The sequence below is a fragment of the Sinohyriopsis cumingii genome, chromosome 8 (genome assembly GCF_028554795.1).
Source record: "Sinohyriopsis cumingii isolate HCF-2022 chromosome 8, ASM2855479v2, whole genome shotgun sequence".
In the NCBI taxonomy this organism is placed as follows: Eukaryota; Metazoa; Mollusca; class Bivalvia; order Unionida; family Unionidae; genus Sinohyriopsis; species Sinohyriopsis cumingii.
The window spans coordinates 69,845,260-69,857,983 of record NC_142968.1 but is presented as its reverse complement, the minus strand read 5'-3'; the positions used below and the strand labels follow the sequence as shown (position 1 = coordinate 69,857,983).

At 35.1% G+C, this 12,724-nt stretch overlaps 1 protein-coding gene across 1 annotated transcript in view; it reads right to left on the bottom strand.

Moving 5' to 3' along the window:
- Window positions 1-11,930, bottom strand: part of LOC149793772 (uncharacterized) — a 70,299-nt gene extending 58,369 nt beyond the window's left edge. Inside the window, exons 1-2 of the mRNA XM_089967762.1 lie at window positions 11,895-11,930; window positions 9,995-10,198 (exon numbers count right to left, since the gene is read on the bottom strand). Coding sequence (XP_089823888.1) covers window positions 9,995-10,198; window positions 11,895-11,910 — 220 coding nt within the window. The 5' untranslated portion in view covers window positions 11,911-11,930. The remainder of the gene's footprint in view (window positions 1-9,994; window positions 10,199-11,894) is intronic.
- Between the last annotated feature and the right edge of the window lie 794 nt (window positions 11,931-12,724).

The following is a 12,724-nucleotide window of genomic DNA, read 5'->3' as shown; positions in this document are numbered from 1 at the left end:
ATGACTGGTGGTTTTGCTACAATATTTACCCTTCAAGATTTTGAAATGAGGGTTGTTTTCTTCGATAAATTTGAATAAAATGGTGAACACACGAGTACTTTTGACTGATTTTACATCAACTTTGTATGACAAAAACAACATAATTAATTAGTTATAACATGAAAGAAGAAAAAATCTGCAGCACTGATGTTGATTTTTGCGTGTGCAAATGTAACGAGTTAATTATCAAACGCAGTAAAACGATATCCACTATCTTTTTTTTTTTTTAAATGCCAAGGAAGATCTGCCGTCGGTAGCGTATGTTACCAGACATGGCTTAATATCGAACTATTTAGCGGCCGCGTATATTGACTGAAAATTAATTTCGTCGATTTCATCTACTGCAAAGACTGGTCTGTTATTTTTTCTTAAATGTACCAGTTTTGCCATAATTACAACTCTTAATTTAGATATAGCATAATCTCTTGGATTTTAATTAATATAATCAATTACAAAACCTTTTCCTATTAGTCCATTAAAGGATTCATAAATAAATTTGTGAGAAAGGTAATTATTTCTAGTCCTGAGCACAAGATAACCAGAATTAATAATAAAACCAATTTGTCATTTTAATCTACAATTTCTAATAATTACATCACAAGACGCTTCATATTCCTTAATTATTGGGTGTTTTACATATTCTTTTTCCATTGCTATGATAACATGTGGAACCAATTAAGAACCATTTACATTTACTTGTTTAGCTCGGTCATTATAATAATATAAAAAAATGTATTAATTAGATGTTACTTGTTTAAATATTATATGAATAAATCTTTTTTATTTGAACTAGACGATGTTGTTTACATATTTGATCTTGATCGAATAAATCAATTGTCGATATTAAAGGTATTAGATAAATCAACGGATAAACATTTTATTGATCGTATTGGCTTTGCCAAGAAAGTATTTCTCGACGATGGTGCAACTCATGTATGGTCAACGTTTAGAGTTATACACGACGTTGGTAAAGGTATTATTGATGCAGCAATGACGATGATCGAGCAGCGAGAATTATTAATTATCTCGATAATCGAACGTATTTTTTGAGAATAAATTAATTGTATCGTTACCTGCAGAGGAAGGCGATGATTAGAGTATACGTTATACACGTGATCCCGTCCTTTATAACGGAGATTCTATTAGGTTGAATAAAAAATCCGGACCAGGAAACTGACTGAAATTGATAGGCCGTATTATGAACGAGCATATCCTGTAACTGCGGTTATTTATGCAATATATCAAATAAATGAAGATCTTAATTCTTGTAATTTAATGCCGATGAGATTTTGCTCAAAAAGTTAGAAAAGAATGATTTATGTTGCTGAACGAATTACATAGCATTTTACAAATGCGATATGTGGAAACAGTGTTACGGATTTACAACGTCTAAAAATAAATGAGTGGGCAATATCAGTTAAATATACAGGAGCAACAATAAATGGTGTTGCTGCATTGGGAAAATACTAACATTTTAAATAATGGTAAGAACAATAACTGGAGAAATTTTGAACGTGTCGAAATATAAATTGAAAGGAGCTCCAATAAATATTATCGATCATGATGCGCATGTGTGGACTTCAGCGGTGACAATATTTCCACCAATTCGAACTGTTAATTTCTATAGCGGTGATATGTTTGATTTTGTCAGAAATATCAGTAAAAGCGATCATGTGTATGTGTGGCTGTTCCAAGTTCCGTTGATGGAAACTATGATCAGTTTATACGACGTAATGGAGATATTTATCGCACATAATCTCTCCACGATTAAATGAAAAATCTTGCATTGAAATATACACTTGATAATGTTAAAGTTGAGCAATTACCGAGTAACCGTTTTACAGTTTTGTCAGTTGGTACTTACTTTGCTCAGAAGGAACATTTATGGAAACCAACGCGATTTGAATTTCTTAAAGATGTTCAGCGCTGTTGTATCGAATACGGGCATGGCGGATTATGGAACACCAAATATGATTATAAAGATGTTTTTTTTTTTTCAATTGATATGGTTGCATGTTTTCCTGGATATTTTCTCGGAATAGGATAATGTTCTGAGTATTTTAATAGATTTGGATATCCACCAAACAAGCTGACCAGAATTGCATTACACGGAACATAACCAGGTTTTGACTTGACTGGATTTGCACGAATTAAATCATTTCATTTTGCCAAAAATCGTCATCTGATTTGTTAAGTCTGGTTTGGCAAACATTTTTTCTGACAATAGGTGATCACCAATAGTTTTTTTAACGTTATATGCTTGATTCAGAAATATTTGAATCAGCAACTGTAGACTAATGAATTATATCATATAGTTCGCAGAAACATGTTTGGTTGCCACAACAACAAAAAATATTCTGATGATGAAAATCCTGACGAGATTGACTATGAAAACAAACTAGCAAAAGGTCTTGGCAGAATATTAATTGATACATTTACGCATGGAGAATCGTATAATCATAAACGACATTGTACAAGATTAATTATAGATGATGCTGAACAAGATTGTATAATTGCTGATACAACAAAGAGAAATACATTTACAAATCGAAGTAATACTTATTTATCAGATATAACTAAATTAAGTAAAATTGATATTTCTACTGATGGTGAGTCACCGAAGTTTACTCATTTAAGATCTACAATGTTGGCGTATGTTTCGGTAAATGTTTTATCGATGATAAACATATTTGCTGATACCGCAGTTACATTCTCCACGGATTCTATTTATATCAATAAAAAATAAAGGATTGTTGGAATAGTTACGTATCAGCGCTAATGCATCGTGAGGAGAATGGAAAATAAAACAAGAAATGATACTTAGTTATTCTGAATCTGCAGACGTTGAAATTTGAAATAAAAAATATTTAACGCGAAAATGATCAAATATTGAACTGTCATCTGCACTATCTGTATTTGATCCTGTGGCCAGACATTGATCCGTTTATCTACACGGACCATGTAGTTCTGGTAAAACAAGGCGTGCGATTGAATTATTTCGTTGAAACTTTGTTAATATGGTTATGTGAACTCCAGCTCATCAACCTGCCAGAGAAAGGAAAGAGCGAGGAATAAAATATCATACTTATCATTGTAATGTTTGGATGAAAAGGAGACATATGGACTCCTAACGAATGGTAAAAACTATATTCCAAAGATTATTATTTGGGACAAAATATGTACGGTGTCACTGGAAACATTAAAAATATTTCTTGATTGGTTGTTGAGAAAAGCTACAGCTGTAATAATGTGCGGCAATCACAGTCAACCGCCACCTTTTGTTGGACCATCTCCGCATGAATGGTTGAGAAATTTCATTGATTATTATGAAGACATAAATGATGATTATAGAGCGCTTGATAAATATTAAAAGAGCTTAAAACATTAATTAGACTACAACCAAATAATACTCAGTGCGAAGTAATACGTACAGTAATTCCAGAAACTAAAATGAATGATTTCTGGAATATGTGGAAACCAGCTGATGTAATAGTTGCAAGTAGACAAATAGTTCGTGAAACACTTCAACAACAATTATATTTGTTAACTAAAGAAAAGTGTAGGGAATTACCAATGCCGTTGTGTTATCGACCAGCAGATACTCGACGGGAAGATATCGACTGTGAATTCCAGGTTCCGGTGATAAACAAAGTCTTGTGTTATATGATGTTATTTTAGTTCCTATCAATGTTGTTGAAAGTGCATTAGCAATAGAAAAACACCATGGACGCTAGGATACGCCAAAAATATTCATTCGTCACAAGGATTAACTATTTCGGGTACTAATATATGGAGTGTTGGTGATCGTATTGAGTGGTCAAGTTTAGTTTTTCTCGCAGTGTATCGAGTCAGAAGAATATTTCAGCTGCTGAGGGTTATTATAGACTTCACAGAAAATAATAATAAAACTCAGGAAACCATTACCGGCAACAACAACGGAGTTGATGGAGATGATATAATAAGAAACAAATTAAAAATAGTGCGACAAAAATAAACGTGACTTTGATTACGATGCTGAATTCATCGTGACATTGAAACAACGACAGATTAATGATTGTGCGAGCTGTAACACAGTAATGTTGTCTCAATATTCAAATGACAATCCCAGACAGTTTATCGTAGACAGATCGTTTAGTAGTCTTGGTCACATACTCGAAAATGTAATGCTGATCTGTCTTGAATGTAATCGACGTCGAGCGGCGCCAGTTCACAAATGTGATTTCGGTGGTAATTGTGTATCCTCAGGAATTACTTGCAATTATTCATGTACAAATCCACGATAAGGAGCAGTTGATTCTAATCTGTAGATTGCAGGTCAGCCTGTGGATCTTAAATTGCTGGAAATGTTATGTGTCGTCATACTTCAAATTAAAGCAGTTGTTCTTTTTTTTAACTACCTTCTAGTTCACCAGGTCCATATAAATATCTTACAGTCACATTACCTAGTACTGGTTGTTTTGATAAGGATTCATGTTGTTGTATTAGTATATGATTTTTGTGATCGCATTAATGGGTTTCATGGAGATTGCACGCGTAATTTCATTATTTAACGCCGCTTTTACACTTGGTAGTCTTGCAACGTATTCACGAGATCTGTTGTACTTTGTTCTGGGGTATTTCCTGCGCATACTGATATCCTAATAACCGCTCAGGAAGTGTTCGATTAAATCGTTCAACAATCGCCTGATAATGATGGATTGCGGAATGTCCTAGTCTAATTTTGACGTTATGTTTTTACATTAGAGATGACACTGCACCAAGAACGTCCTTTCCAGGATCAACATGTAGCAACTGTGGCCATCGTAGCCCACCACGTTGATAAATTCGTTCAAGCGCAGATGAAACTTCAGTTGTTGCTTTAGTCGATAGTGGTTCTGCTTTTTATACCTACCTGTACTATCATCGACAGTCAACGCGTATTTGTATTTGCGTGATTGTCGTCTACCGGTTTTAATAGTATCGTGTGGTAAAATTAAAATATCCGCTTGATGAACTTTATTGGGAGCGCTGACATGAACATGTGCATAATGAATTTGTTTAGGTGGTGGCAAATAAACTTGCCATATTGCCTGTCGTGCTAACTAATTTCTAGCAACAGAAAGTATAACATTTGCTGCCTCAGCAAGTTTACTAATCGTTGATCTATCCCTCCAATATTATTTTGGGCTATAATAAATAGATTCCTTTATTTTAATAATCGGTTGATTATTTACCGGCCTCTAATACTACTTTACCGTTCATCGCAGAATTTACAAGGAAGATAGGATGTTTTTCTCTGAGAGATGTTTTTGGGGTGGAATTTAATGAGTGAATCACCTTCACATCTGCAATATGTCGTTGTTGTAAATCCTTATTTGTATACGCCACAACATGAACGTGGCACGCTTGCTCAATCGCATTTATTGGACACTCTCCAGGTCTTGGTTGGTCTCGTTCGTCAAGTCGGATATCAAGTCGGGTTCCAGCACCACATTAATTATATCCTGTAAGATGTTTTTTTTCCACTGGGTATTTAGCTCATGAAGTAATTTTCCTAATGAAGCAGCGACATGTTTTCCTTGACTTGTCAAGGCAGATAAATGTATTCTTTTTGTACCACATTTCACACACTTGCCTTCAAGTGCACGCATTTTTGTTTGTTTGTTATTATTGTTGTTAATCCACTGGTGGGTGGATGCTCTGCATCGAACACAATATAAATCGATATTATTTATTATATTTGTACAATATGGATGTCATTGATTTTTCAGCGACTCGAAAGCAAGAGCCAGTCAAACATTATTTAAGCGGTACCAAATTTTATCAGAGCAATTATAATAGGTCCGTCTGGATCTGGTAAAACGCAATTATTACTTAATCTGCTAATGAGATGGTTCAAGTGGGATAAATTATATTTAGTGGTACCATCCACAAATGATCAGCGATGCTACGATGTACTAAAACATTTTTATGACAATGCAAACTTGTTGAGTGAAAATGGTGACGATATTGTTGATTTTATCACCGATAGTGATGACGGTCTCGATGGATTTATTAATAATCTAGTAGTGTATGATGATTAAATGCTGGACAAACAATCAAATACAGCTAGAATATTTTTCAGAGGCAGACAGAAAAATACCGATGTTATATATGTTATTCACAAATACCAAAAGTGATCAGAGATAACTGTAATATTTCAGTTGTGTTTAACGGAGTTGATATACATACTCTGTGAAATATTCATCAGAGTTGGTTGTTGTTGTGGGGTTTAACGCCATTTTTCAGCACAAGGTAGGCTATACATGGCGGCCAGCATTAATGGTGGAGGAAGAACCGGTGAAAACATCAGAAAGAACCATCGACCCACGAGAAGCTATTGGCAAGCTTTCCACATACCCATACTGGCCGAACCCGAGACTCAAACCCTTGCATACAGAGGTGAGATGGCAGTGATCCGTAACGAAGAGCGTTTTAGACCACTCGGCCACTCGCGGCCCCCCTAGTAGAGTTGGTGTTTAGGAGATATGCACATGATTAAATTTAGAAAATTTGTTTAAAAAGCGCAATCTACCTCACACGGATTGATTACAATAAATATACATGATGTTCGGTCACGGTATCGTGTAGGTCTTGATAAAAAGAATTGATTAAATAACATCAACAGGCACGGTGTGACCACAAAAAGGTGTCCATTAAAGAAAATAATCTAGACGCACTCAATTCATAGAATTTTCATTTTTCATTTTTGGTCCAATTACAGAAAAAAGATGGGCCATTGCCAGGCTTTATTGCGTAAATGGATACTCCATGATTAATGTTATTAATATTTTTCTTCAAATTTTAGTTGAATCCTTTCTTTTGCAAAATGGACACTCTATGAAATGGTCTATGCGCCGTCCCTGCTGCTGGAAACGCTCGTCACAAAAGGCTTCATGACATCGTGTCATATTTGTCAGCGGAATTGTCAAAAACGTGAAATCTGGTGCACGGTAATTTCTCTGTAACATAAATTTGCTTTGTAAAATAGTTATAAAAGTACAGTGTTAAATTTAAAAGCTTCCAAGCGGACACCAATGAGTTGGACTAATAACTGTGCTCCCAGGCGACAATAACAAGGAAATGATATGAAACAAAAGCGAATGATTTGTATATATTGATCTGCAAATGTTACGGTGCGCTTTTGGGGAAAAGGTAATAAGAACTGTCCATACCACGTTAGTGTACGAGTTCATTGAATCCCTACTGTATTCAAATAGTACAAACTTGGATGTTTGGTGTTTCTTGTTAAACAGTCATACAGACAGGGGTGACGGTTTTTGTATGTCTAACAGCCATTTGGATTATCTTACAATCTTCTCTTAATTTCCACCTGACTAGGGCCGGACTTACGTCTTTTGGGGCCCTGAGCACAGCCAACACAGGGGCCCATAGCTATCAGGCCATGTCCATAGATGTGGTTAGAGTACGTATAAAGAACACTCCCTGTGAAATCAGACGATAATATACGGGGCCCCTTGAGCCCCGGGGTCCCTGTCTATGAAATTAGACGATACTATACTGGGCTCCCTAATCCTTGGGGCCCCTGGCAACTTTGCCCACTCTGCCTTATGGATCATCCGGCCCTGCACTTTACTTTAAATAAGGTTTGTTGCAAATTCGACGACCTTTGAAAAACGTTTTGAGCAGCGCTGATACCAATCATTTCTCATCATGGAAGGACGTTACCATATTGTTAAAATGAACTGACAGATCCGACATACACTATTGGCACATTCATAAATTGTAACTAATATGAATCAGTCATCTATATGCGTGTACCAACCTTCGAAACTGTTAGAATGTCCTGTATCGGATGAAATGGGTTTGTTACAAGTAGTAGAGCTTGCTGAAATAGGGCATTGTTCATATCAGATGAAATGGTTCTATGATACGTTGTTGTGATCGCTAAAATAGGGCATTGTACGTAACAAATTATTATTAAATTACTGTCCAATAACTTACTCAGATTGGGATGCACAATTTGTAGTACCTTAGCTTTCCAAGTTACCTGAGATACCTGCCGTTCTTTACACCTAAATTAAAATGATCTGGTTTGTAAATTGTGGGGTATGATTCATTACATAAATTTATAATTTATAATTTATTCAAGGAATGAGTTTATATTGCATTCGTAACTTTTAACCGAGCTTCGTTAATCAGGCGATTGCGTTTAGAAGACCAATTGTCCATATACGTTTCTTATTTAATGTAATCTAGACAAACGTCGTCATCTGAATAAATTGTCGTTAAAGGATATCCCCCCATAAAATTCAAAGAAAATTGGCAAATTATATTGGGCCATTTTTTATACTTGAATATATACATAACAATTATATATAATTATCTGATCACCCTTCTTTAAACAGATTAACAACTTAAGCAAAGGAAATTAGCTGACAAATTACAGATGAGGAATATATCTACTGATGGAATGAAGAGTTAAATTAATTTACTTGAAGACATTTTATTACCTAAAAAGCACAGTGGAAGAAAGCAGCGAGTGACGTCGTTAGTGTAATTTTCTTTATGTTTTGTTAGAGAGATACCGGGCTCTTTTTGACAAATTCAGTTAAATGCGGATTTAGAAAATGGAAACAGACATGAACACAAAGTGGTGGGGATAACTAATTTATTTTTAAAGAGGGACAGACCTTGAGATTATTGTTTTAAAAATATTCGGACCACTTACATTGCTAAACATATTCCTTATAGCCATCATAGCCAATATAAGAAGCAGAACCTTGCCAAAATCAATTAACGCAAATTAAGAGGGGTAATGTAAGATATATATGCGGGAGACGAATGTAAGATAGTTTGTGCTATACGGAATCAAATACTATAGATGGTGTCATTTTGGAAAGTTTGTCTTTCTTAAAAAAGCTTTTGATTTGACGTTTTGGCATTAACCACAGATTAAACAATAACAATGGAATGCTATAATTTATAATAAAATAAAAACATATATTGTCCAAAACGGTTTGTTGATATGTTAATATTATGGGCCCAAACACGTTGTTCCCAATCTAAACATCTTCGTAAGAAAATCAGACTTCCGGAATTGCATTCGGAAAAGATATTATCCTTAAATTTTGATATTAGCGAAGATAAAGCCAGTAAACGAGATGAAACATTCCTGAAGAAGAAATTGATCCATGTGATATACATCGATAATTGTAGGTTTAGTATATGCCTTTTTCTTGATCAATATATATATATATATATATCATCTCAGGCTTGTATATACTTTTGCGGGGGAAAAATCAGGAATGCAGTAAAACAAGTCCTGTAAACGGAACCTAGAGAAATATTAGAATGTTAGGATTTTTAACATCTGCGCGACCACTAGGTGACACAACCCACCACCCGCGTTTTGAAACAAAAATCACTAGTCGGGCGTCATTTTATACCAGGTCTGTTTGTTCCAACAATATGATAACCAATCAGTTGCTTCGCATGCTTTGAGGTCACAATAATCAATAGTCAACAGATGTACACAAAGCTATTAAACTTGCGTGTATTTTTTTGGGAGGTCGCTGTTTCGAGCCCCGGCCGAGTCATACCTAAGGCTTTTAAAAATACTACTTACGGCTGTCTCGCTAGACGCTCATCATTAGGAGGTTAGTGTTAGGACAGGTAGTCGGTCTGGTGTCAGGATAAAGTGACCGGGTGGGACATCATGTTACATATTTGTGGGACGATGCAAAAGTGCTAGACATCACTTTAAACTGCCACACTGCAGATATCGTAGCGATATGACTGAGAAATTGATAAACTTACCTTAAAAATCCAAATCACACATATTCATATAATTTTGTTTCAATCAAAAACCTGTTTGTAGGTAATGTATGGCACTTGTATTGTCTTGCGTAAAAATAATGTACATGATGTAGTGGAAATTACACAATGGAATCAATATCCCTCAATTTCGACTTACGCTTGCAAGCAGGGATTGTGGTATTCCATCTCCCCGTACTCAGACACTCGATGTACTTGTTTCCAATAAGCTTGTATCCATCAACGCAGGACACAGTTATCTTTGTACCAACAGACCGGTTGAAGACGTTTGGGATGAGTTCAGCAATATTTTGAATTGTTATAAACGATGTGTTTGCAGTAATCGTGGTAAACTCGGGACATTCTGCAAATATTACAAATGAAAAGAAAAAAGTCAAGCATATTCCTTCCTTTGTGTGATTTGTTAATAAATGCTTAATGTTAATGAGCAGGCAAAGGATAAGAAAGACACGAGAGAGCTGACGGCATGTTGGGATATAAGTTGTCTCAATACTCAACTTAAAGTATTTTATTACGAAATTGGCACATTAATTATTTTCTGTAACATATACAACACTGGCACTATAAATAATAATATTGAGGACTTTGTATAACGCCTAATCTTTAGAAGCTCTAAGCGCTTTACATTAGACAACACCTATAAGATAAAAAAATATATAATAATATTATTGCAAAAACGAACACCATGAAATTAGAAAAACATCAAAAAATAAAAAGCATGCTGAGAATATTTAAGTTAGGAAACATTATTAGGTCTTTAAGTTTGATCTTGCAGTCGAAATAAGTGAGTTTTGAGAGCCCTATTGAATGTGATCACTGTGTCATTGCGTCTAAGTTCAGTGGGGAATTCATTCCACGTTGCTGGGCCCTGGTATGCAAAAGAACGCTGTCCATATGACTTTGCTTTCATAGTGAGAATAATGAGTATACTATTGTCAGAAGAGGAGCGTAAGTATATTGAGGGTGTGTACACATGGGTGAGGTCGGATAGGTATGTTTCACTAGAGTCCGACAGTGAAACGTAGCACAGAGAACAAATTTTGTGTTTGATTCTGGATCTAATGTATAGCCAGTGTAGGGTACAGAGCGGCGGGATGTGTGCTCTGATCGTGGTACTCAAAGTATGATCCAAGCAGCTGTGTTTTAAACTTTTTGAAGTTTCTAGAGTAGATACTGAGATGAACCAGACAGAACTGAGTTACAAAGGGGATACTCTGTATGCAACGTCTGTAAATGGTTTGCTGTAGTTTACTGCTCACAAACGTTTACACGCGTGAATCACGTGTAGAAAAATAACAGTATATGCACGTGGCTGTCAGAAAAGTACAAATTACTTGTTTTAATTAAATTTTGTTTCTACATGTCTGTTTAGAGCAATATTTAGTATGATATTTCTGTTAATTTTTTTCTAACGAATGTATGACTTTTACATCAAATGTGTGGCATCGCTATGAAAAATAACGGACTTTGACGAGAATTATTTGTAGCGTACATTGCACAGCATTGCACATAATGCTGAATTACTTTTCATGCGTATTAACAGAACATTTCATAGCAACATTTTATAAGTTTGTAAAGCCATCGCATGGTTTCTTTCCGATTATAAATCCTACCCTAGTAGTCCTACACATATGCGTAGTACGTCCGGTTGCATTTATTTATCGATACTTTTTAAAATCATCCACACATGCGTAGTGGCAGAAAATATAAAGACGATCAAGTGAATGTTTAATCTAAACTGTCAGATACATTCAGCAAAGAGATATCTCACAAACCGAATTCATTCCGACGTACAGTAAATGAAGACATAACAATTGGAGCATGGTACCCGCTCAGTAAGCCTAACCAATAAACAAGGCAGAAGGGCGAGATTTTAATACTTTGAACTAAATCTTATTGTTTGTTTATCGTAAACCGTATACACGTTTCTAAATTTTTGCAAAGGGTTGAACTACTAGGGGAATACACTGGTCAACTTTTATGATTTTTGTTTTACATAATCAATCTTTCTTTTTCTCCAGCAATGCAAGCAGCGTTACCTGTAGTGGCCACCATCCTCTGAAATCTTGTACGGAAGGATGCTTTCTTTATCTGAAAATATATACACAGTCCTCTTACACATTGCATACAAACACATATATGACTGTTTAATTATGTGGTAAATATCACAGTTCTGCATTATAAGTGAAGTGTTGTTACCAAGTTAGATACATGCAATGCGCAGTTAAATTTACCAGGAATATACAAAGTGTCTAACGAAATATACCAGTCAAAAAGCTCGATGTTAGACTCGTCACCGGTTGTTTCGTTACAATAGGTTGACAGTAACTATTAAATAAATATGAGTTGCATGGAAATCAGAGAAATACATGATCTCTTACAAGATTTTCGATGCAATTTTAAACAGAAAGCGCATTTTAATCCTACCGCATCATCGCCTCATTTACCGTTCTATAAATTAGAATTTGTATTTTATTAAATAATGTGAAAATTATTCACCTCTTCCACTTGCTATTACTTCGTAAAGAAGCTCTTACCTGATTTGAAAATGGTATCCAATTTCCAAGACATAAAGAGAAATAAAACTATTTAAAAAACGCAATTTAAACTATATTTCATCATAAACAATGCGAACATGGAAGTTTGTATCTTTACACATTGGTTTTAAGGACCAGCGATTAAAACGTTAATAATTTATATCCATATTTATTAATAAGTTGATCAATTCGTCCGTCAATTGATCTCTAATTGACATCACAAGCCCCTTAAAATACTTTCCCCTAAATACGGTTAAAACACGTGAACAAGGAGCAGCCATAACGCTGATTACATTTATGAATTCTTTAAATAACATGATATAGAATTGCTT